Source organism: Ranitomeya imitator, chromosome 6 (genome assembly GCF_032444005.1).
Source record: "Ranitomeya imitator isolate aRanImi1 chromosome 6, aRanImi1.pri, whole genome shotgun sequence".
NCBI classification, from domain to species: domain Eukaryota; kingdom Metazoa; phylum Chordata; class Amphibia; order Anura; family Dendrobatidae; genus Ranitomeya; species Ranitomeya imitator.
Genome location: NC_091287.1, coordinates 49289082 through 49316318, shown reverse-complemented (window position 1 = coordinate 49316318; position 27237 = coordinate 49289082). Strand labels below are relative to the sequence as shown.

At 50.8% G+C, this 27237-nt stretch overlaps 1 protein-coding gene across 1 annotated transcript in view; it reads right to left on the bottom strand.

The window, feature by feature from the left end:
* Nucleotides 1–18050, bottom strand: part of MTPAP (mitochondrial poly(A) polymerase) — a 42165-nt gene extending 24115 nt beyond the window's left edge. Inside the window, exon 1 of the mRNA XM_069729638.1 lies at nt 17916–18050. Coding sequence (XP_069585739.1) covers nt 17916–18018 — 103 coding nt within the window. The 5' untranslated portion in view covers nt 18019–18050. The remainder of the gene's footprint in view (nt 1–17915) is intronic.
* Nucleotides 18051–27237: the final 9187 nt, after the last annotated feature.

Genomic DNA, 27237 nt, shown 5'->3' with positions numbered 1-27237 from the left:
GAGGCGAGCTGCACTACCTGAGAACAGCCACTACACAGTGTGCAGCGCTGTGCTGTCACTTCTCTGTATAGTGCATTAATGGCCGCCACGGATCAGTAAACAGCTGATGGGTGGTTGGAGGGTGCCGCATCCCCACTGATAATTTACACTAAGGGTATGTTTCCACGTGGAGTTTTCCAAGCGCTTTGAATGCAGCAGACACTCGCCCCGTCCAAAGCGCCGCCAGCTTTTGTACGCGCAGTGATTCCGCATGTGTTCATTGAACCATGCGGAATCACCACATTCTATACATAGAACGGTGCTATTTATCTTGCAGAGACTGAGTCTCCGCATAATAGACAAGCTGCGGTCTAGAAAAACTCTAGAAAAACGCATCGCATGTGCGTATACGCAGGTCTGCCACCTGCGTCTTTGTACGCATAGTGGAGAATGGATTTCATAAAATCCCCTCCATTATACAGTAACATCTGAACGCTGCGGCTGTACACAACGTCCAATCCGCAGCAAATAAGCCACGTGGAAACATAGCCTAATGGTTACCTTTCAATACACAAAATAACTAAAATTGTATTCATTGTAGAGGATCAGTTTAACCCCTTAATGACCGCCAATACGTCTTTTAACTGACCTGACATATAAGAGAATAAACTCCTCATACAGATCACAATCCAGCAGCTGTCGGCTGTACACTATAGCTGACAACTTGCTGCATCAGCCACGATCAGGGTTTGCACCGTCCAAATCTGTTTAACCCCTTAGATGCTGCTGTCAATAGTGACTACATCATTATAAATGGTTAACAGAGTGTGGGGGCTTCCTATTTATCCAAATTGGTGCCCTCAGATCATGATTGTGTGGTCCTGATGTTTGCCATGGCAATTCATGACCAAATAGCGGCCTTAGAGTCTGACGGCTGTTGTAACCTGTTGAGAAGTTAGAGACTTTTAGGTGGTAAAAATACACATTTTCATTTCTGTCATGCCACTTTGCATTAATTCTTGTAAGGCATCTGAAGTGTTAATAAACTACCTGACAGCAGTTTTCAATATGTCAGGGGGTGTTGTTTTTAAAATGGTATTACTTTGGGGGGGGTTTCCCAATATATGAGATCCCTAAAGTCACTTCAAACATAGACAAGTCCCTCAAGAAATAAATTTTGTAAATTTCTTTGAAAAAACGAAAAAATGCTGCTACATTTTTAACCCCTTACCGGCATCGGACGTACTATACCGTCCGATGCCGGCTCCCCTGCTTTGATGCAGGGCTCCGCGGTGAGCCCGCACCAAAGCCGGGACATGTCAGCTGTTTTGAACAGCTGACATGTGCCCGTAATAGGCGCGGGCAGAATCGCGATCTGCCCGCACCTATTAACTAGTTAAATGCCGCTGTCAAACGCAGACAGCGGCATTTAACTACCGCTTCCGGCTGCTATCGCTGCTATGTAGCAGAGCCGATCGTGCTATGCCTGCTTCTAGCCTTTCATGGAGGCTATTGAAGCATGGCAAAAGTAAAAAAAAAAAAGTTTAACCCCTTCAAGACCCAGCCCATTTTGACCTTAAAGACCTTGCCGTTTTTTGCAATTCTGACCAGTGTCCCTTTATGAGGTAATAACTCAGGAACGCTTCAACGGATCCTAGCAAATCTGAGATTGTTTTTTCGTGACATATTGGGCTTCATGTTAGTGGTAAATTTAGGTCAATAAATTCTGCATTTATTTGTGATAAACACGGAAATTTGGCGAAAATTTTGAAAATTTCGCAATTTTCACATTTTGAATTTTTATTCTGTTAAACCAGAGAGAGATGTGACACAAAATAGTTAATAAATAACATTGCCCACATGTTTACTTTACATCAGCACAATTTTGGAAACAAAATTTTTTTTTGTTAGGAAGTTATAAGGGTTAAAATTCGACCAGCGATTTGTCATTTTTACAACGAAATTTACAAAACCATTTTTTTTAGGGACCACCTCACATTTGAAGTCAGTTTGAGGGGTCTATATGGCTGAAAATACCCAAAAGTGACACCATTCTAAAAACTGCACCCCTCAAGGTACTCAAAACCACATTCAAGAAGTTTATTAACCCTTCAGGTGCTTCACAGCAGCAGAAGCAACATGGAAGGAAAAAATGAACATTTAACTTTTTAGTCACAAAAATTATCTTTTAGCAACAATTCTTTTATTTTCCCAATGGTAAAAGGAGAAACTGAACCACGAAAGTTGTTGTCCAATTTGTCCTGAGTACGCTGATACCTCATATGTGGGGGTAAACCACTGTTTTGGCGCACGGCAGGGCTTGGAAGGGAAGGAGCGCCATTTGACTTTTTGAATCAAAAATTGGCTCCACTCTTTAGCGGACACCATGTCACGTTTGGAGAGCCCCCGTGTGCCTAAAAATTGGAGCTCCCCCACAAGTGACCCCATTTTGGAAACTAGACGCCCCAAGGAACTTATCTAGATGCATAGTGAGCACTTTGAACCCCCAGGTGCTTCACAAATTGATCCGTAAAAATGAAAAAGTACTTTTTTTTCACAAAAAAATTCTTTTAGCCTCAATTTTTTCATTTTCACATGGGCAACAGGATAAAATGGATCCTAAAATATGTTGGGCAATTTCTCCTGAGTACACCAATACCTCACATGTGGAGGTAAACCACTGTTTGGGCACATGGTAAGGCTCGGAAGGGAAGGAGCGCCATTTGACTTTTTGAATGAAAAATTATTTCCATCGTTAGCGGACACCATGTCGCGTTTGGATAGCTCCTGTGTGCCTAAACATTGGCGCTCCCCCACAAGTGACCCCATTTTGGAAACTAGACCCCCCAAGGAACTAATTTAGATGCCTAGTGAGCACTTTGAACCCTCAGGTGCTTCACAAATTGATCTGTAAAAATGAAAAAGTACTTTTTTTTCACAAAAAAATTCTTTTCGCCTCAATTTTTTCATTTTCACATGGGCAGTAGGATAAAATGGATCATAAAATTTGTTGGGCAATTTCTCCCGAGTACGCCGATACCTCATATGTGGGGGTAAACCACTGTTTGGGCACTCGGCAGGGCTCGGAAGAGAAGGCGCGCCATTTGACTTTTTGAATGGAAAATTAGCTCCAATTGTTAGCGGACACCATGTCGCGTTTGGAGAGCCCCTGTGTGCCTAAACATTGGAGCTCCCGCACAAGTGACCCCATTTTGGAAACTAGACCCCCCAAGGAACTTATCTAGATGCATATTGAGCACTTTAAACCCCCAGGTGCTTCACAGAAGTTTATAACGCAGAGCCATGAAAATAAAAAATAATTTTTCTTTCCTCAAAAATGATTTTTTAGCCTGGAATTTCCTATTTTGCCAAGGATAATAGGAGAAATTGGACCCCAAATATTGTTGTCCAGTTTGTCCTGAGTACGCTGATACCCCATATGTGGGGGTAAACCACTGTTTGGGCGCACGGCAGGGCTCGGAAGGGATGGCACGCCATTTGGCTTTTTAAATGGAAAATTAGCTCCAATCATTAGCGGACACCATGTCACGTTTGGAGAGCCCCTGTGTGCCTAAACATTGGAGATCCCCCAGAAATGACACCATTTTAGAAACTAGACCCCCAAAGGAACTAATCTAGATGTGTGGTGAGGACTTTGAACCCCCAAGTGCTTCACAGAAGTTTATAACGCAGAGCCATGAAAATAAAAAAAAAAATTATTTTCTCAAAAATGATCTTTTAGCCTGCAATTTTTTATTTTCCCAAGGGTAACAGGAGAAATTTGACCCCAAAAGTTGTTGTCCAGTTTCTCCTGAGTACGCTGATACCCCATATGTGGGGGTAAATCACTGTTTGGGCACATGCCGGGGCTCGGAAGTGAAGTAGTGACGTTTTGAAATGCAGACTTTGATGGAATGCTCTGTGGGCGTCACGTTGCGTTTGCAGAGCCCCTGATGTGGCTTAACAGTAGAAACCCCCCACAAGTGACCCCATTTTGGAAACTAGACCCCCAAAGGAACTTATCTAGATGTGTGGTGAGCACTTTGAACCCCCAAGTGCTTCATAGAAGTTTATAATGCAGAGCCGTGAAAATAATAAATACGTTTTCTTTCCTCAAAAATAATTATTTAGCCCAGAATTTTTTATTTTCCCAAGGGTTACAGGAGAAATTGGACCCCAAAAGTTGTTGTCCAGTTTCTCCTGAGTACGCTGATACCCCATATGTGGGGGTAAACCACTGTTTGGGCACACGTCGGGGCTCAGAAGGGAAGTAGTGACTTTTGAAATGCAGACTTTGATGGAATGGTCTGCGGGTGTCACGTTGCGTTTGCAGAGCCCCTGGTGTGCCTAAACAGTAGAAACCCCCCACAAGTGACCCCATTTTAGAAACTAGACCCCCCAAGGAACTTATCTAGATATGTGGTGAGCACTTTGAACCCCCAAGTGCTTCACAGACGTTTACAACACAGAGCCGTGAAAATAAGAAATCATTTTTCTTTCCTCAAAAATTATGTTTTAGCAAGCATTTTTTTAGATTCACAAGGGTAACAGGAGAAATTGGACCCCAGTAATTGTTGCGCAGTTTGTCCTGAGTATGCTGGTACCCCATATGTGGGGGTAAACCACTGTTTGGGCACACGTCAGGGCTCGGAAGTGAGGGAGCACCATTTGACTTTTTGAATACGAGATTGGCTGGAATCAATGGTGGCGCCATGTTGCGTTTGGAGACCCCTGATGTGCCTAAACAGTGGTAACCCCTCAATTCTAACTCCAACACTAACCCCAACACACCCCTAACCCTAATCCCAACTGTAGCCATAATCCTAATCACAACCCTAACCCCAACACACCCCTAACCACAACACTAATTCCAACCCTAACCCTAAGGCTATGTGCCCACGTTGCGGATTCGTGTGAGATATTTCCGCACCATTTTTGAAAAATCTGCGGGTAAAAGGCACTGCGTTTTACCTGCGGATTTTCCGCGGATTTCCAGTGTTTTTTGTGCGGATTTCACCTGCGGATTCCTATTGAGGAACAGGTGTAAAACGCTGCGGAATCCGCACAAAGAATTCACATGCTGCGGAAAATACAACGCAGCGTTCCCGCGCGGTATTTTCCGCATCACGGGCACAGCGGATTTGGTTTTTCATATGTTTACATGGTACTGTAAACCTGATGGAACACTGCTGCGAATCCGCAGCCAAATCCGCACCGTGTGCACATAGCCTAATTCTAAAGGTATGTGCACACGCTGCGGAAAACGCTGCAGATCCGCAGCAGTTTCCCATGAGTTTACAGTTCAATGTGAACCTATGGGAACCAAAAATCGCTGTACACATGCTGCGGAAAAACTGCACGGAAACGCAGCGGTTTACATTCCGCAGCATGTCACTTCTTTGTGCGGATTCCGCAGCGGTTTTACAACTGCTCCAATAGAAAATCGCAATTGTAAAACCGCAGTGAAATGCGCAGAAAAAAACGCGGTAAATCCGCCATAAATCCGCAGCGGTTTAGCACTGCGGATTTATCAAATCCGCAGCGGAAAAATCCGCAGAGGACCAGAATACGTGTGCACATTCCTAACCCTAACCCTAGCCCTAACCCTAGCCCTAACCCTACCCCTAACCCTAACCCTACCCCTACCCCTAACCCTATTCTAACATTAGTGGAAAAAAAAAAATTTCTTTATTTTTTTATTGTCCCTACCTATGGGGGTGACAAAGGGGGGGGGTCATTTATTATTTTTTTTATTTTGATCACTGAGATAGATTATATCTCAGTGATCAAAATGCACTTTGGAACGAATCTGCCGGCCGGCAGATTCGGCGGGCGCACTGCGCATGCGCCCGCCATTTTGGAAGATGGCGGCGCCCGGGAGAAGACGGACGGGACCACGGCTGGATCGGTAAGTATGATAGGGTGGGGGGGGGACCACGGGGGGGGGGGGGGGATCGGAGCACGGGGGGGGAATCGGAGCGCGGGAGGGGTGGAACGGAGCGCGGGGGGCGTGGAACGGAGCACGGGGGGGCTGGAATGGAGCACGGGGGGGTGGAACGGAGCACGGGGGGGTGGATCGGAGTGCAGGGGGGGGTGATTGGAGCACGGGGGGGTGATTGGAGCACGGGGGGAGCGGACACGAGCACGGGGGGGAGCGGAGCACTGGACGGAGGGGAGCCGGAGCAGTGTACCGGCCAGATCGGGGGGGTGGGGGGGCGATCGGAGGGGTGGGGTGGGGGCACACTAGTATTTCCAGCCATGGCCGATGATATTTCAGCATCGGCCATGGCTGGATTGTAATATTTCACCCATTATAATGGGTGAAATATTACAAATCGCTCTGATTGGCAGTTTCACTTTCAACAGCCAATCAGAGCGATCGTAGCCACGAGGGGGTGAAGCCACCCCCCCTGGGCTAAACTACCACTCCCCCTGTCCCTGCAGATCGGGTGAAATGGGAGTTAACCCTTTCACCCGATCTGCAGGGACGCGATCTTTCCATGACGCCGCATAGGCGTCATGGGTCGGATTGGCACCGACTTTCATGACGCCTACGTGGCGTCAAAGGTCGGGAAGGGGTTAAAAAAATGCGAAAAAAATAAAAAAAAACATAAAAGTTTAAATCACCCCCCTTTCGCCCCAATCAAAATAAATCAATAAAAAAAATATCAAATCTACGCATATTTGGTATCGCCGCGCTCAGAATCGCCCGATCTATCAATTAAAAAAAAGTATTAACCTGATCGCTAAACAGCGTAGCGGGAAAAAAATTCGAAAAACCAGAATTACGTTTTTTTGGTCGCCGCGACATTGCATTAAAATGCAATAACGGGCAATCAAAAGAACGTATCTGCACCGAAATGCTATCATTAAAAACGTCATCTCGGCACGCAAAAAATAAGCCCTCAACCGACCCCAGATGATGAAAAATGGAGACGCTACGAGTATCGGAAAATGGCGCAATTTTTTTTTTTTTTTTTTAGCAAAGTTTGGAATTTTTTTTCACCACTTAGATAAAAAATAACCTAGTCATGTTAGGTGTCTATGAACTCGTACTGACCTGGAGAATCATAATGTTTGGTCAGTTTTAGCATTTAGTGAACTTAGCAAAAAAGCCAAACAAAAAACCAATGTGGGATTGCACTTTTTTTGCAATTTCACCGCACTTGGAATTTTTTTCCCGTTTTCTAGTACACGACATGCTAAAACCAATGATGTCGATCAAAAGTACAACTCGTCCCGCAAAAAATAAGCCCTCACATGGCCATATTGACGGAAAAATAAAAAAGTTATGGCTCTGGGAAGGAGGGGAGCGAAAAACGAACACGGAAAAACGAAAAATCCCCCGGTCATGAAGGGGTTAAACCTCCTAAAATGCTAACAAAATAAAATAACATTTTACAAATGGTGCTGATGTAAAGCAGACATGTGGGAAATGTTATTTATTAATGGTTTGCTGTGGTGTGACCATCTGGATTGAAGGGATAATCATTCAAATTTAGAAAATTGCTAATTTTTTACCATTTTTCTAAAATTTTTGATATTTTTTATAAATAAACAAAACATATTGACCTAAATTTACCATTATCATAAAGTATAACGTGTCATGAAAAAACAATCTCAAAATCACTGGGATTTGTTGAAGCGTTGCAGAGTTATTACCACATAAAGTGACACTGGTCAGATTTCAAAAATTTGGTTCCATCACTAAGGAGTTAAAGAATGTTCATAATCCATCTCGAGCGCCCATAGTGTCACAGTCCTGCGAAGTCAATAATGGGGTGGCCAGGGTGTCACAGGGCACCAATGAGTGATGATCTCTGCAGCTGGTCGCACCCTATAGATGTCAATGGATGGTGGTGAATGTATGTAATATTCCACCCACGCCTCCCAGAAAAGAGTGAAAGCACACCATGCTGTTCTGCAGCACTCAGTCGCCCATTTTAGTGCCATATGTGATGCACGGGGACGCCATACGTGATGCAGGATGTCTACTTGCAACTCCATGTGAGGCAAGGGGGGACGCCACGTCCGTCTGAGGCAGGGCATCTACTTGTGACTCCACGTGAGGCAGGGGAATGCCACATCTGACGCAGGGCATCTACTTGTGACTCCACGTGAGGCAGGGGGACGCCACGTCTGAGGCAGGGCATCTACTTGTGACTCCATGTGATGCAGGGGGACGCCACGTCTGACGCAGGGCATCTACTTGTGACTCCACGTGAGGCAGGGGAATGCCACATCTGATGCAGGGCATCTACTTGTGACTCCACGTGAGGCAGGGGGACGCCACACCTGAGGCAGGGCATCTACTTGTGACTCCACGTGAGGCAGGGGGACGCCACGTCTGAGGCAGGGCATCTACTTGTGACTCCATGTGATGCAGGGGGGCGCCACGCCTGAGGCAGGGCATCTACTTGTGACTATGTGATGCAGGGGAATGCCACGTCTGACGCAGGGCATCTACTTGTGACTCCACGTGAGGCAGGGGGACGTCAGGTTTGAGGCAAGGCATCTACTTGTGACTCCACGTGAGGCAGGGGGACGCCACGTCTGAGGCAGGGCATCTACTTGTGACTCCACGTGAGGCAGGGGGGCGCCACGCCTGAAGCAGGGCATCTACCTGTGACTCTATGTGAGGCAGGGGGACGCCACGCCTGAGGCAGGACATCTACTTGTGATCATGTGATGCAGGGGGACGCCACGCCTGAGGCAGGACATCTACTTGTGATCATGTGATGCAGGGGGACGCCACGCCTGAGGCAGGACATCTACTTGTGATCATGTGATGCAGGGGGGCGCCACGCCTGAGGCAGGGCATCTACTTGTGACCATGTGATGCAGGGGGGCGCCACGCCTGAGGCAGGGCATCTACTTGTGACCATGTGATGCAGGGGGACGCCACGCCTGAGGCAGGGCATCTACTTGTGACCATGTGATGCAGGGGACGCCACGTCTGAGGCAGGGCATCTACTTGTGACTCCACGTGATGCAGGGGGCGCCACGCCTGAGGCAGGGCATCTAGTTGTGACTCCACGTGAGGCAGGGGGGGACGCCACGTCCGTCTGAGGCAGGGCATCTACTTGTGACTCCACGTGAGGCAGGGGAATGCCACATCTGACGCAGGGCATCTACTTGTGACTCCACGTGAGGCAGGGGGACGCCACGTCTGAGGCAGGGCATCTTCTTGTGACTATGTGATGCAGGGGAACGCCACGTCTGACGCAGGGCATCTACTTGTGACTCCACGTGAGGCAGGGGAATGCCACATCTGATGCAGGGCATCTACTTGTGACTCCACGTGAGGCAGGGGGACGCCACACCTGAGGCAGGGCATCTACTTGTGACTCCACGTGAGGCAGGGGGACGCCACGTCTGAGGCAGGGCATCTACTTGTGACTCCATGTGATGCAGGGGGACGCCACGCCTGAGGCAGGGCATCTACTTGTGACTCCACGTGATGCAGGGGAATGCCACGTCTGACGCAGGGCATCTACTTGTGACTCCACGTGAGGCAGGGGGACGTCACGTCTGAGGCAAGGCATCTACTTGTGACTCCACGTGAGGCAGGGGGACGCCACGTCTGAGGCAGGGCATCTACTTGTGACTCCACGTGAGGCAGGGGGGCGCCACGCCTGAAGCAGGGCATCTACCTGTGACTATGTGAGGCAGGGGGACGCCACGCCTGAGGCAGGACATCTACTTGTGATCATGTGATGCAGGGGGACGCCACGCCTGAGGCAGGACATCTACTTGTGATCATGTGATGCAGGGGGGCGCCACGCCTGAGGCAGGGCATCTACTTGTGACCATGTGATGCAGGGGGACGCCACGCCTGAGGCAGGGCATCTACTTGTGACCATGTGATGCAGGGGGCGCCACGTCTGAGGCAGGGCATCTACTTGTGACCATGTGATGCAGGGGGCGCCACGTCTGAGGCAGGGCATCTACTTGTGACCATGTGATGCAGGGGGACGCCACGTCTGAGGCAGGGCATTTACTTGTGACCATGTGATGCAGGGGGCGCCACGTCTGAGGCAGGGCATTTACTTGTGACCATGTGATGCAGGGGGACGCCACGTCTGAGGCAGGGCATTTACTTGTGACCATGTGATGCAGGGGGCGCCACGTCTGAGGCAGGGCATTTACTTGTGACCATGTGATGCAGGGGGACGCCACGCCTGAGGCAGGGCATCTACCTGTGACCATGTGATGCAGGGGGACGCCACGCCTGAGGCAGGGCATTTACTTGTGACCATGTGATGCAGGGGGACGCCACGCCTGAGCCAGGGCATCTACTTGTGAGTCCATGTGATGCAGGGGGGGGGCGCCACGCCTGAGGCAGGGCATCTACTTGTGACTCCATGCGATGCAGGGGGACGCGCCACGCCTGAGGCAGGGCATCTACTTGTGACTCCATGCGATGCAGGGGGGGCGCCACGCCTGAGGCAGGGCATCTACTTGTGACTCCACGTGATGCAGGGGGACGCCACGCCTGAGGCAGGGCATCTACTTGTGACTCCACGTGATGCAGGGGGCACCACGCCTGAGGCAGGGCATCTACTTGTGACTCCACGTGATGCAGGGGAACGCCACGTCTGACGCAGGGCATCTACTTGTAACTCCACGTGAGGCAGGGGAATGCCACATCTGATGCAGGGCATCTACTTGTGACTGCACGTGAGGCAGGGGGACGCCACATCTGAGCAGGGCATCTACTTGTGACTCCACGTGAGGCAGGGGGACGCCACGTCTGAGGCAGGGCATCTACTTGTGACTCCACGTGAGGCAGGGGAACGCCACGTCTGACGCAGGGCATCTACTTGTGACTCCACGTGAGGCAGGGGAATGCCACATCTGATGCAGGGCATCTACTTGTGACTCCACGTGAGGCAGGGGGACGCCACACCTGAGGCAGGGCATCTACTTGTGACTCCACGTGAGGCAGGGGGACGCCACGTCTGAGGCAGGGCATCTACTTGTGACTCCATGTGATGCAGGGGGACGCCACGCCTGAGGCAGGGCATCTACTTGTGACTATGTGATGCAGGGGAATGCCACGTCTGACGCAGGGCATCTACTTGTGACTCCACGTGAGGCAGGGGGACGTCACGTCTGAGGCAAGGCATCTACTTGTGACTCCACGTGAGGCAGGGGGACGCCACGTCTGAGGCAGGGCATCTACTTGTGACTCCATGTGAGGCAGGGGAATGCCACATCTGATGCAGGGCATCTACTTGTGATCATGTGATGCAGGGGGCGCCACGTCTGAGGCAGGGCATCTACTTGTGACCATGTGATGCAGGGGGACGCCACGTCTGAGGCAGGGCATTTACTTGTGACCATGTGATGCAGGGGGACGCCACGTCTGAGGCAGGGCATTTACTTGTGACTCCACGTGATGCAGGGGGCGCCACGTCTGAGGCAGGACATCTACTTGTGACTCCACGTGATGCAGGGGGCGCCACACCTGAGGCAGGGCATCTACTTGTGACTCCACGTGATGCAGGGGGCGCCAAACCTGAGGCAGGGCATCTACTTGTGACTCCACGTGATGCAGGGGGCGCCACGTCTGAGGCAGGGCATCTACTTGTGACTCCACGTGATGCAGGGGGCGCCACGCCTGAGGCAGGGCATCTACTTGTGACTCCACGTGATGCAGGGGGCGCCACGCCTGAGGCAGGGCATCTACTTGTGACTCCATGTGATGCAGGGGGCGCCACGCCTGAGGCAGGGCATCTACTTGTGACTCCATGTGATGCAGGGGGCGCCACGCCTGAGGCAGGGCATCTACTTGTGACTCCACGTGAGGCAGGGGAACGCCACGTCTGACGCAGGGCATCTACTTGTGACTCCACGTGAGGCAGGGGAATGCCACATCTGATGCAGGGCATCTACTTGTGACTCCACGTGAGGCAGGGGGACGCCACACCTGAGGCAGGGCATCTACTTGTGACTCCACGTGAGGCAGGGGAATGCCACATCTGACGCAGGGCATCTACTTGTGACTCCACGTGAGGCAGGGGGACGCCACGTCTGAGGCAGGGCATCTACTTGTGACTATGTGATGCAGGGGAACGCCACGTCTGACGCAGGGCATCTACTTGTAACTCCACGTGAGGCAGGGGAATGCCACATCTGATGCAGGGCATCTACTTGTGACTCCACGTGAGGCAGGGGGACGCCACACCTGAGGCAGGGCATCTACTTGTGACTCCACGTGAGGCAGGGGGACGCCATGTCTGAGGCAGGGCATCTACTTGTGACTCCACGTGAGGCAGGGGAACGCCACATCTGATGCAGGGCATCTACTTGTGACTCCACGTGAGGCAGGGGGACGCCACACCTGAGGCAGGGCATCTACTTGTGACTCCACGTGAGGCAGGGGGACGCCACGTCTGACGCAGGGCATCTACTTGTGACTCCACGTGAGGCAGGGGAATGCCACATCTGATGCAGGGCATCTACTTGTGACTCCACGTGAGGCAGGGGGACGCCACACCTGAGGCAGGGCATCTACTTGTGACTCCACGTGAGGCAGGGGGACGCCACGTCTGAGGCAGGGCATCTACTTGTGACTCCATGTGATGCAGGGGGACGCCACGCCTGAGGCAGGGCATCTACTTGTGACTATGTGATGCAGGGGAATGCCACGTCTGACGCAGGGCATCTACTTGTGACTCCACGTGAGGCAGGGGGACGTCACGTCTGAGGCAAGGCATCTACTTGTGACTCCACGTGAGGCAGGGGGACGCCACGTCTGAGGCAGGGCATCTACTTGTGACTCCACGTGAGGCAGGGGGACGCCACACCTGAGGCAGGGCATCTACTTGTGACTCCACGTGAGGCAGGGGGACGCCACGTCTGAGGCAGGGCATCTACTTGTGACTCCACGTGAGGCAGGGGAACGCCACATCTGATGCAGGGCATCTACTTGTGACTCCACGTGAGGCAGGGGGACGCCACACCTGAGGCAGGGCATCTACTTGTGACTCCACGTGAGGCAGGGGGACGCCACGTCTGACGCAGGGCATCTACTTGTGACTCCACGTGAGGCAGGGGAATGCCACATCTGATGCAGGGCATCTACTTGTGACTCCACGTGAGGCAGGGGGACGCCACACCTGAGGCAGGGCATCTACTTGTGACTCCACGTGAGGCAGGGGGACGCCACGTCTGAGGCAGGGCATCTACTTGTGACTCCATGTGATGCAGGGGGACGCCACGCCTGAGGCAGGGCATCTACTTGTGACTATGTGATGCAGGGGAATGCCACGTCTGACGCAGGGCATCTACTTGTGACTCCACGTGAGGCAGGGGGACGTCACGTCTGAGGCAAGGCATCTACTTGTGACTCCACGTGAGGCAGGGGGACGCCACGTCTGAGGCAGGGCATCTACTTGTGACTCCACGTGAGGCAGGGGGGCGCCACGCCTGAAGCAGGGCATCTACCTGTGACTATGTGAGGCAGGGGGACGCCACGCCTGAGGCAGGACATCTACTTGTGATCATGTGATGCAGGGGGACGCCACGCCTGAGGCAGGACATCTACTTGTGATCATGTGATGCAGGGGGCGCCACGTCTGAGGCAGGGCATCTACTTGTGACCATGTGATGCAGGGGGACGCCACGTCTGAGGCAGGGCATTTACTTGTAACCATGTGATGCAGGGGGACGCCACGTCTGAGGCAGGGCATTTACTTGTGACTCCACGTGATGCAGGGGGCGCCACGTCTGAGGCAGGACATCTACTTGTGACTCCACGTGATGCAGGGGGCGCCACACCTGAGGCAGGGCATCTACTTGTGACTCCACGTGATGCAGGGGGCGCCACGTCTGAGGCAGGGCATCTACTTGTGACTCCACGTGATGCAGGGGGCGCCACGTCTGAGGCAGGGCATCTACTTGTGACTCCACGTGATGCAGGGGGCGCCACGCCTGAGGCAGGGCATCTACTTGTGACTCCACGTGATGCAGGGGGCGCCACGCCTGAGGCAGGGCATCTACTTGTGACTCCATGTGATGCAGGGGGCGCCACGCCTGAGGCAGGGCATCTACTTGTGACTCCATGTGATGCAGGGGGCGCCACGCCTGAGGCAGGGCATCTACTTGTGACTCCACGTGAGGCAGGGGAACGCCACGTCTGACGCAGGGCATCTACTTGTGACTCCACGTGAGGCAGGGGAATGCCACATCTGATGCAGGGCATCTACTTGTGACTCCAAGTGAGGCAGGGGGACGCCACACCTGAGGCAGGGCATCTACTTGTGACTCCACGTGAGGCAGGGGAATGCCACATCTGACGCAGGGCATCTACTTGTGACTCCACGTGAGGCAGGGGGACGCCACGTCGGAGGCAGGGCATCTACTTGTGACTATGTGATGCAGGGGAACGCCACGTCTGACGCAGGGCATCTACTTGTAACTCCACGTGAGGCAGGGGAATGCCACATCTGATGCAGGGCATCTACTTGTGACTCCACGTGAGGCAGGGGGACGCCACACCTGAGGCAGGGCATCTACTTGTGACTCCACGTGAGGCAGGGGGACGCCACGTCTGAGGCAGGGCATCTACTTGTGACTCCACGTGAGGCAGGGGAACGCCACGTCTGACGCAGGGCATCTACTTGTGACTCCACGTGAGGCAGGGGAATGCCACATCTGATGCAGGGCATCTACTTGTGACTCCACGTGAGGCAGGGGGACGCCACACCTGAGGCAGGGCATCTACTTGTGACTCCACGTGAGGCAGGGGGACGCCACGTCTGAGGCAGGGCATCTACTTGTGACTCCATGTGAGGCAGGGGGGCGCCACGCCTGAAGCAGGGCATCTACCTGTGACTATGTGAGGCAGGGGGACGCCACGCCTGAGGCAGGACATCTACTTGTGATCATGTGATGCAGGGGGACGCCACGCCTGAGGCAGGACATCTACTTGTGATCATGTGATGCAGGGGGACGCCACGCCTGAGGCAGGACATCTACTTGTGATCATGTGAGGCAGGGGGACGCCACGCCTGAGGCAGGACATCTACTTGTGATCATGTGATGCAGGGGGACGCCACGCCTGAAGCAGGACATCTACTTGTGATCATGTGATGCAGGGGGCGCCACGTCTGAGGCAGGGCATCTACTTGTGACCATGTGATGCAGGGGGACGCCACGCCTGAGGCAGGACATCTACTTGTGATCATGTGATGCAGGGGGACGCCACGCCTGAGGCAGGACATCTACTTGTGATCATGTGATGCAGGGGGCGCCACGTCTGAGGCAGGGCATCTACTTGTGACCATGTGATGCAGGGGGACGCCACGTCTGAGGCAGGGCATTTACTTGTGACCATGTGATGCAGGGGGACGCCACGTCTGAGGCAGGGCATTTACTTGTGACTCCACGTGATGCAGGGGGCGCCACGTCTGAGGCAGGACATCTACTTGTGACTCCACGTGATGCAGGGGGCGCCACACCTGAGGCAGGGCATCTACTTGTGACTCCACGTGATGCAGGGGGCGCCAAACCTGAGGCAGGGCATCTACTTGTGACTCCACGTGATGCAGGGGGCGCCACGTCTGAGGCAGGGCATCTACTTGTGACTCCACGTGATGCAGGGGGCGCCACGCCTGAGGCAGGGCATCTACTTGTGACTCCACGTGATGCAGGGGGCGCCACGCCTGAGGCAGGGCATCTACTTGTGACTCCATGTGATGCAGGGGGCGCCACGCCTGAGGCAGGGCATCTACTTGTGACTCCATGTGATGCAGGGGGCGCCACGCCTGAGGCAGGGCATCTACTTGTGACTCCACGTGAGGCAGGGGAACGCCACGTCTGACGCAGGGCATCTACTTGTGACTCCACGTGAGGCAGGGGAATGCCACATCTGATGCAGGGCATCTACTTGTGACTCCACGTGAGGCAGGGGGACGCCACACCTGAGGCAGGGCATCTACTTGTGACTCCACGTGAGGCAGGGGAATGCCACATCTGACGCAGGGCATCTACTTGTGACTCCACGTGAGGCAGGGGGACGCCACGTCTGAGGCAGGGCATCTACTTGTGACTATGTGATGCAGGGGAACGCCACGTCTGACGCAGGGCATCTACTTGTAACTCCACGTGAGGCAGGGGAATGCCACATCTGATGCAGGGCATCTACTTGTGACTCCACGTGAGGCAGGGGGACGCCACACCTGAGGCAGGGCATCTACTTGTGACTCCACGTGAGGCAGGGGGACGCCACGTCTGAGGCAGGGCATCTACTTGTGACTCCACGTGAGGCAGGGGAACGCCACGTCTGACGCAGGGCATCTACTTGTGACTCCACGTGAGGCAGGGGAACGCCACATCTGATGCAGGGCATCTACTTGTGACTCCACGTGAGGCAGGGGGACGCCACACCTGAGGCAGGGCATCTACTTGTGACTCCACGTGAGGCAGGGGGACGCCACGTCTGAGGCAGGGCATCTACTTGTGACTCCATGTGATGCAGGGGGACGCCACGCCTGAGGCAGGGCATCTACTTGTGACTATGTGATGCAGGGGAATGCCACGTCTGACGCAGGGCATCTACTTGTGACTCCACGTGAGGCAGGGGGACGTCACGTCTGAGGCAAGGCATCTACTTGTGACTCCACGTGAGGCAGGGGGACGCCACGTCTGAGGCAGGGCATCTACTTGTGACTCCACGTGAGGCAGGGGGGCGCCACGCCTGAAGCAGGGCATCTACCTGTGACTATGTGAGGCAGGGGGACGCCACGCCTGAGGCAGGACATCTACTTGTGATCATGTGATGCAGGGGGACGCCACGCCTGAGGCAGGACATCTACTTGTGATCATGTGATGCAGGGGGCGCCACGTCTGAGGCAGGGCATCTACTTGTGACCATGTGATGCAGGGGGACGCCACGTCTGAGGCAGGGCATTTACTTGTAACCATGTGATGCAGGGGGACGCCACGTCTGAGGCAGGGCATTTACTTGTGACTCCACGTGATGCAGGGGGCGCCACGTCTGAGGCAGGACATCTACTTGTGACTCCACGTGATGCAGGGGGCGCCACACCTGAGGCAGGGCATCTACTTGTGACTCCACGTGATGCAGGGGGCGCCAAACCTGAGGCAGGGCATCTACTTGTGACTCCACGTGATGCAGGGGGCGCCACGTCTGAGGCAGGGCATCTACTTGTGACTCCACGTGATGCAGGGGGCGCCACGCCTGAGGCAGGGCATCTACTTGTGACTCCACGTGATGCAGGGGGCGCCACGCCTGAGGCAGGGCATCTACTTGTGACTCCATGTGATGCAGGGGGCGCCACGCCTGAGGCAGGGCATCTACTTGTGACTCCACGTGATGCAGGGGACGCCACGTCTGAGGCAGGGCATCTACTTGTGACTCCATGTGATGCAGGGGGCGCCACGCCTGAGGCAGGGCATCTACTTGTGACTCCATGTGATGCAGGGGGCGCCACGCCTGAGGCAGGGCATCTACTTGTGACTCCATGTGATGCAGGGGGCGCCACGCCTGAGGCAGGGCATCTACTTGTGACTCCATGTGATGCAGGGGGCGCCACGCCTGAGGCAGGGCATCTACTTGCAACTTCCATAATATAACCACAATAATAACCGTTCCTCTGTTATTCCTCTTGGAAGTGTTTAACCGACAAACTAGGTGTTACTATTGTATACAGTCAGCGTGTGGGGGCTGCATTGTTAAAGTGGGTGCCCAGTTATCAATTTGCATATTTCCAGTCGGAACAACAAAGGAAGCAGGCAAGGCAGCCTATGAAGACTGCAGAGTGGTAGAGGCACTACATATCCCAGCAGCTTCGCACCAGTCTACGTGACAGGACACCACACGTGTGACGGCAGCAGTGACCTCCACACTGTGACCAGGGCGGAGGGTGCGATAGCTACTGCTGGGAAACACGGAGGGGAGGCCTCACCTGCCTTCTCCGCCACCAGCGGCCGCTGCTTCCTCCCGGCGGTGGTGCTCAGGGCCCGGCCGGCGGCCCTCAGCACAGAATTCAACCGAATACGGCTCACCATGATACTGCCGGCCGGGGACGACCTTCTGCGCATGTGTCAGAAAGACCTACGGAATCCCAGGTGGCCCAAAACACTTCAGGAATCAGCTATGCGCTTTCCAGAAAATGAAAGTGAAAGATTTTTATTTTCTGACAGGATTTTACATCCAAAACTGTTCACTTCTATCTGACATAAGGGTTTTATTTCCATTTTTTCTCCATAAAGTAATAAAAAGAAGTCATTAACCCCTTTACCCCCAAGGGTGGTTTGCACGTTATGGACCGGGCCAATTTTTACAATTCTGACCACTGTCCCTTTATGAAGTTATAACTCTGGAACGCTTCAACGGATCCCGGTGATTCTGACATTGTTTTCTCGTGACATATTGTACTTCATGATAGTGGTAAAATTTCTTTGATATTACCTGCGCTTGTTTGTGAAAAAATCGGAAATTTGGCGAAAATTTTGAAAATTTCGCAATTTTCCAACTTTGAATTTTTATGCAATTAAAGGGAACCTGTCACCCCGTTTTTTGAGATTGAGATATAAATACTGTTAAATAGGGCCTGCGCTGTGCGTTACTATAGTGTATGTAGTGTACCCTAATTCCCCACCTATGCTGAGAAATACATTACCAAAGTCGCCGTTTTCGCCTGTCAATCAGGCTGGTCAGGTCGGATGGGCGTGGTGACATCGCTCTTTTCTTCCCCAGCTTTCCGTTGGTGGCGTAGTGGTGTGCGCATGTCGCAGTGACGAGTTTGCATCTCGGCTTTGGGAAAATGGCCACCGCAATCTCTTCTGCGCACGCGCGGCATCCCGCGGCCATTTTCCTGAAGCCCCGTGCAGCAGAGCACTCCATCTGCACACGCGCGGCCCCAGGAAGATGGCCGCCCCACCGATGACAGGGGGTAACAGCGCAGATCGCGCGCTGCTTCTTCACGTGCGCGCAGTGGATTCGTCACTGCGACATGCGCACACCACTACGCCATCAACGGAAAGCTGGGGAAGAAAAGAGCGATGTCACCACGCCCACCCGACCTGACCAGCCTGATTGACAGGCGAAAACGGCGACTTTGGTAATGTATTTCTCAGCATAGGTGGGGAATCAGGGTACACTACATACACTATAGTAACGCACAGCGCAGGCCCTATTTAACAGTATTTTTATCTCAATCTCAAAAAACGGGGTGACAGGTTCCCTTTAAATCACAGAGATATGCCACACAAAATACTTACTAAGTAACATTTCCCACATGTCTACTTTACATCAGCACAATTTTGGAACCAACATTTTTTTTTGTTAGGGAGTTATAAGGATTAAAAGTTGACCAGCAATTTCTCATTTTTACAACACCATTTTTTTTTAGGGACCACATCTCATTTGAAGTCATTTTGAGGGGTCTATATGATAGAAAATACCCAAGTGTGACACCATTCTAAAAACTGCAGTCTAAAAAAGTGACCCCATATTGGAAACTAGACCCCCCAAGGAACTTATCTAGATGTGTTGTGAGAACTTTGAACCCCCAAGTGTTTCACTACAGTTTATAACGCAGAACCGTGAAAATAGAAAATCTTTTTGTTTCCCACAAAAATTATTTTTTAGCCCCCAGTTTTGTATTTTTCCACGGGTAACAGAAAAAATTGGACCCCAAAAGTTGTTGTCCTATTTGTCCTGAGTACACTGATACCCCATATGTTGGGGTAAACCCCTGTTTGGGCACACGGGAGAGCTCGGAAGGGAAGGAGCACTGTTTTACTTTTTCAACGCAGAATTGGCTGGAATTGAGATTGGACGCCATGTCGTGTTTGGAGATCCCCCTGATGTGCCTAAACAGTGGAAACCCCCCAATTATAACTGAAACCCTAATCCAAACATACCCCTAACCCTAATCCCAACAGTAACCCTAACCACACCTCTAACCCAGACACACCCCTAACTCTAATCCAAACACACCCCTAACCTTAATCCCAACGGTAACCCTAACCAGACCTCTAACCCAGACACACCCCTAACCCTAATCCCAACCCTATTCCCAACCGTAAATGTAATCCTAACCCTAACTTTAGCCCCAACCCTAACCCTAACTTTAGCCCCAACCCTAACTGTAGCCTTAACCCTAACCCTAGCCCTAACCTTAGCCCTAACCCTAACCCTAGCCCTAACCTTAGCCCTAACCCTAACCCTAACCTAGCCCCAACCCTAACCCTAACTTTAGCCCCAACCCTAACTGTAGCCTTAACCCTAGCCCCAACCCTAACACTAACCCTAACCTTAGCCCTAACCCTAACCCTAGCCCTAACCTAGCCCTAACCTAGCCCTAACCCTAACCCTGGAACATGGAAATAAATACATTTTTTTAATTTTTCCCTAACTAAGGGGGTGATGAAGGGGGGTTTGATTTACTTTTATAGTGGGTTTTTTAGCGGATTTTTATGATTTGCAGCCGTCACACACTGAAAGACGCTTTTTATTGCAAAAAATATATTTTGCGTTACCACATTTTGAGAGCTATAATTTTTCCATATTTGAGTCCACAGAGTCATGTGAGGTCTTGTTTTTTGCGGGACGAGTTGACGTTTTTATTGGTAACATTTTTGGGCACGTGTCTTTTTTTAATCGCTTTTTATTCCAATTTTTGTGAGGCAGAATGACCAAAAACCAGCTATTCATGAATTTCTTTTGGGGTAAAATTGATAAAGGAGTTTTATTCTTCGGGTCAGTTCGTTTACAGCGATACCTCATTTATATCATTTTTTTATGGTTTCGCACTTTTATACGATAAAAACTATTTTACAGAAAAAATAATTATTTTTGCATCGCTTTATTCTGAGGACTGTAACTTTTTTATTTTTTTTCTGATGATGCTGTATGGCAGCACGTTTTTTGCGGGACAAGATGACGTTTTCAGCGGTCCCATGATTATTTATATCAGTCTTTTTGATCGCGTGTTATTCCACTTTTTGTTCAGCGGTATGATAATAAAGCGTTGTTTTTTGCCTCTTTTTTTTTCTTACGGTGTTTACTGAAGGGGTTAACTAGTGGGACAGTTTTATAGGTTGGGTCATTACGGACGCGGCGATACTAAATATGTGTACTTTTATTGTTTGTTTTTTTTATTTAGATAAAGAAATGTATTTATGGGAATAATATATATATATATTTTTTCATTATTTATGTTTGTTTTTTTTGTTTTTTTTTACACATTTGGAAAAATTTTTTTTTAACTTTTTTACTTTGTCCCAGGGGGGGACATCACAGATCACTGATCTGACAGTTTGCACAGCACTCTGTCAGATTAGCGATCTGACTTGCAGCACTGCAGGCTTACCAAGCGCCTGCTCTGAGCAGGCACTTGGTAAGCCACTTCCCTCCCTGCAGGACCCGGATGCCGCAGCCATTTTGGATCCGGGCCTGCAGCGAGGAAGGAGGTAGGAGACCCTCGCAGCAATGCGATCACATCGCGTTGCTGCGGGGGTCTCAGGGAAGCCCCCTCCCTGCGCGATGCTTCCCTATACCGCCGGCACACCGCGATCATGTTTGATCGCGGTGTGACGGGGGCGGTCCGTGACCGCTCCTGGCACATAGTGTCGGATGTCAGCTGCGATAGGCAGCTGACACCCGGCCGCGATCGGCCGCACTCCCACCGTGAGCGCGGCCGATCGCTATGACGTACTATCCCGTCGAGGGTCAGATAGGCCCAGGTCACCTCGACGGGATAGTACGTCAAAGGTCAGAAAGGGGTTAAGGCCGGCCTCACACTCAGCGTATAAAAATACGGTCCGTTATTTACGGCCGTAATACGCAGAAAAGTCCCCAAAATAGTGATCCGTATGTCATCTGTAGGCAGGGTGTGTCAGTGTATTTTGCGCATGGCATCCTCCGTATGTAATCCGTATGGCATCCATTCTGCGCGATTTTCTCGCAGGCTTGCAAAACGACATACGGACATACAATGGATCCATGTGCTCAAAAATCGTAAAAACATATATACTGTCTCTCTCTCTCGCTATATATATATATGTCAGTGAGACATATATATATATATTAATATATCATCCAGCGCTAGATAGCTTAAAAGCGGGTAATTCAATTGCCGGCTTTTGCTTTCTCCTCCACAAACCCGACATGATATGAGACATGGTTTACATACAGTAAAACATCTCATATCCATTTTTTTTGCATATTCCACTACATGGGAATGGGAAGAGAGTGGCCAAGTGCCAGAATAGGCGCATCTTCCAGATGTGCCTTTTCTGGGGTGGCTGGGGGCAGATGTTTTTAGCCGGGGGGGGGGGGGGGGGGGGCGGGGGCAATAACCGTGGACCCTCTCCAGGCTATTAATATCTGCCCTCAGTCACTGGCTTTACTACTCTGGCGGAGAAAATTGTGCGGGAGCCCACGCCAATTTTTTCCGCCATTTAACCCTTTAATTTAATAGCTACAGCGCCCAAATTTTGCACATACACACTACTGACATTAGTAGTGTGGAATATGCAAAAAAAAATGGTGATATGAGATGGTTTACTGTATGTAAACCAGGTCTCATATCACGTCAGGTTTAGGAAGGAGAAATGAAAAGCCGGCAATTGAATTACCGGCTTTAAAGCTATCTAGCGCTGTATGAAATCTATATATATAATTGCCTAAGGGTTTTTCCGTCTGTCTGTCTGTCTTTCTGTCTGTCTGTCTGTCCTGGAAATCCCGTGTCTCTGATTGGTCGAGGCCGCCAGGCCTCGACCAATCAGAGACCGGCACAGCATCGACGTAGAAATCCCGCGTCTCTGATTGGTCGAGGCCGCCAGGCCTCGACCAATCAGCGACGGGCACAGCGACGATGATGTCATAAAGAACGTAGACATCCCGCGTCTCTGATTGGTCGAGGCCGCCAGGCCTCGACCAATCAGCAACGGGCACAGCGACGATGATGTCATAAAGGACGTAGACATCTCACGTTTCTGATTCAGCGACGGGCACAGTATCGACGTAGATGTCATAATGGTTGCCATGGCGACGATGATGTCATAAAGGTTGCCTCGACCAATCAGCGACAGGCACAGTCTGCTGCGAATTCTGGAATCATCATTGTCCATATACTACGGGGACATGCATATTCTAGAATACCCGATGCGTTAGAATCGGGCCACAATCTAGTATTAATATATATACATATATGTGTCTCACTGATATATATATATATATATATATATATATATATATATATATATATATACACCTATTCTATGTGTACACATTTATTCTACCTATTCTACTGTAAGCTGTCAGTGTGATTTTACTGTACACCGCGCTGAATTGTCGGCTTTTCTATAGAACACCGCTGCGTATTTCTCGTAAGTCACACTGCTGGTCCGTGTGTAATCCGTATTTTTCTCGCCCCCATAGACTTTCATTGGCGTATTTTTTTGCGCAATACGGTGACAAAAGCAGCATGCTGCGATTTTCTACGGCCGTAGAAGACCGTATAATACGGATCCGTTAAATACGGCTGATAGGAGCAGGGTCATAGAGAATAATTGGGCCGTGTGTTATGCGTATTTTACGGATGTATTTTACTGCGCTCATACGTCCGTAAAACTCGCCAGTGTGACGCCGGCCTAAGGGGTCTGTCTCATCATCATCAAGCAGTATATTTTGCACTTGCTCAACATGAAGGGCATTGGACAAGTCAAATATTCTCCTCGCCATTTCATAAGAAAAGCAGAAGCAAGAGAGAGAATATGTGTTAGGGCGCAATGTGCCTGAGAAGCACACTCTTATTTCTAACAAAACCTTCTATGACAAATTCACAAATTTAGCACTAGCTATTCACAAAACAAGCTAAAAAAAACAATTGGGATGAATAAAAACAGCAAATTCTAATCGTCAAAGGTGTGACGCATTCAGGGGCAATGAGCCTGAGAAGCCAAAACACTGATATCTGATCTCCAGCAGCACAAGAGGCTTCTCAGGTTTCACACAACATTTAGGCTATGTGCACACGTTCAGGATTTCTCGCAGAAAATTCCTGAGACTTCCGGACATTTTCTGCAAGAAATCCGCAAGAAAACCGCATGCGTTTTTGCCGCGATTTTGCCGTGGTTTTGACGCGTTTTTGCAGCGGTTTTGCCGCGTTTTTGCCGCGTTTTTTTCCGGACACTTCCCAATGCATTTTGGATTAAATGATTAAAATACTCACCCGGCTCCCGACTCCATCGCAGCGTCCTGTCCTGGCAGCACCTTCTACTGTATGAGCGGTCACGTGGGGTAGCTCATTTACAACAATGAATATGCAGCTCCACCCCTATGGGAGGTGGAGCGCATATTCATGACTGTAATCGGTGGCCCCACGTGACCGCTCATGCAGTACAAGGTGCGGCCAGGACAAGAAGCAGCGCCAGCCAGCGAGGGAGCTGGGTAAGCATTTTAATCACAGCGGGGGGGCCGCACAGGGGGTGGAGACCTGGATCTTGATTTTACACACAATTATTCATATCTTCTCTACAGCAAACGCTGCTGCAGGGAAGATATGAATGGGGCTTCAGCACCAGATGCAGGGGACAGCGCTCCGGCACGGTGCGTGTGGTACCCAGCACGGTGCGTGTGGTACCCAGTGGGCACACGGGCGCCACAGAAACGCCCCGGCACACGGACACGGATAATTCCGGTACCGATTTTTCCGGTACCGGAATTATCTGGACGTGTGAGACTGGCCTAAGGCTAGGTTCAAACTACGTTAGTGCAGTCTGTTCAACATATCCATTAAACGGACTGCACTAACGCAAGTGCCGGTGCTTGCACAGCGCTAGCGCAGATGGAGCTTCTGCTAGCTCCATCTGCGCTAGTGGTGCGCTAGCAGTGACGGACCCAGAAACGCTGCAGGCGGCATCTCGGGTCCGTCACTCAATGATGGCACATCGCTAGCGCACGCCCATTGTGGGCGTGCGCTAGCGATGAGCTCGCCATTGCTTGTAATGGCAGCGTTAACGGATTACGTTACACCGCGTTATGCCGCGGTGTAACGTAGTCCGTTAAACGGGTTCACACAACGTAGTGTGAACCCAGCCTAAAACCCCGTGGAATGAATGGAGCGTGGGAAAATATTCTGAAAATTTCCCAGGCTCGAGTTCATATGAGGACATCCAGCAGAGGGCGCATCACCGCTACTGAAGGTAACTACAGGTCATTGACCTACATTCCATTCATTCCCTGGGGTTTTACCGGCAGGAGCACAGCTGCATTAGCAGAGCTTCTGCTTCTAAAATTAGTTAACCCCTTCAGATGGATTTACATCGTTGGATGTGACAGAACAACGGAAGGTATGGGATATTGTTTTTTTATTTTACCTTTTTTACAGAACAAGGGTCTTCAGGTGGATTACCAGTATAATAAAATATTACAAAAACCTGTGTATTTCATTAAAAGACTTTGTAATAATGTGTGTGTTTTTAACCATTTCATACTATTGGATTAATAATGGATAGGTGTCATAATTGACGCCTCTCCATTATTAATCTGGCTTAATGTCACGTTACAATAGCAAGGTGGCATTAACCCTTCATTACCCCATATCCCACCGCTACACGGGAATGGGAAGAGAGTGGCCAAGTGCCAGAATAGGCGCATCTTCCAGATGTGCCTTTTCTGGGGTGGCTGGGGGCAGATGGTTTTAGCCAGGGGGGGGCCAATAACCATGGACCCTCTCCAGGCTATTAATATCTGCCCTCAGTCACTGGCTTTACCATTCTGGTGGAGAAAATTGCGCGGGACCCACGCCATTTTTTTCCGCGATTTAACCATTTAAGTTAATAGCTAGAACGGCCAAATTTTGCACATACACACTACTAACATTAGTAGTGTGGAATATGCAAAAAAAATGGATATGAGATGGTTTACTGTATGTAAACCATGTCTCATATCATGTCGGGTTTGTGAAGGAGATAGCAAAAGCCGGCAATTGAATTACCGGCTTTTAAGCTATCTAGCGCTGTATGGAATATTAATATATATATATATATATATGTGTCTCACTGACATACATATATATATATATATAAATATATATCTACCCCTATTCTATGTGTAGACATTTATTTTAGCTATTCTATTCTAACCTGTCAGTGTGATTTTACTGTACACCGCACTGAATTGCCGGCTTTTCTCTCTAACACCGCTGCGTATTTCTCGCAAGTCACACTGTTGGTCCGTGTGTAATCCATATTTTTCTGGCCCCCATAGACTTTCATTGGTGTATTTTTTGTACAATACGGTGACAAACGCAGCATGCTGCGTTTTTCTACGGCCGTAGAAAGCCGTATAATACGGATCAGTAAAATATGGCAGATAGGAGCTGGGGCATAGAGAAGCATTGTACCGTATGCAATCCGTATTTTCAGCACCTCTCTTACGTCCGTAAAACACGGTAGTGTGACGTCGACCTAATACTACTTTTCTAGCTAATATGATACACACTACTTTTTGCTGTTAGGGGAGGTCCATCTAGAGCAGTGGTCCCCAACCTTTCTGACCTTGAGAGCCACATTCAGCTTAGAGAGAAGGTCGCGGGCCACATTCAGAACTGAGAGAGGGTCGTGAGCCACATCCAGCTCCCGCCCCCCTTCAAAGTAGTGTCAACCAAAGCGCCCATTACAGGTATAATGATAACCAAAGCTTTTCTACAGAAAACACTCCAGAGCACTACACCGAGATCCAGGGGTTCACACAATACCCCCATTCAGTATTCTCCCAACACACTGTCACATCCAGCTTTGAGCACCTCCTCTAATAGGTAGTACAAACCTCCAGCGTACCATACCTAAAACATCTCTAAACCCCTAAGACCAATACATGTGCATCCAGATCTGCAATTCTGTGCAGGGCTACTCACAGAATTCACCATTTTGAGATGCAGTCTTCATACCTGTTTGCTAGACCTGGACCTAATGCATCAAGCTGGCAAACAGTCGCGAGCCACAATTCATGGGGCCGCGAGCCACATGTGGCTCCCGAGCTACAGGTTGGGGAGCCCTGATCTAGAGTGTGCACATGTTGTCAGACCACTCCTGGTACCAGTATCATGTACCTACCAGCTTCCTGTGGGCTCCCCTGCTCACTGAACCTTGTCCACAACCATCTGCTTGCTTTTGTGAGCAGCTACTTCCCAGAACGTCACTTCAGCAGCTTTTGCAATGTTTTCTTTTCTTGGGGCATTGGCAGATCTGCTGCTAGATGTATGACCTGTG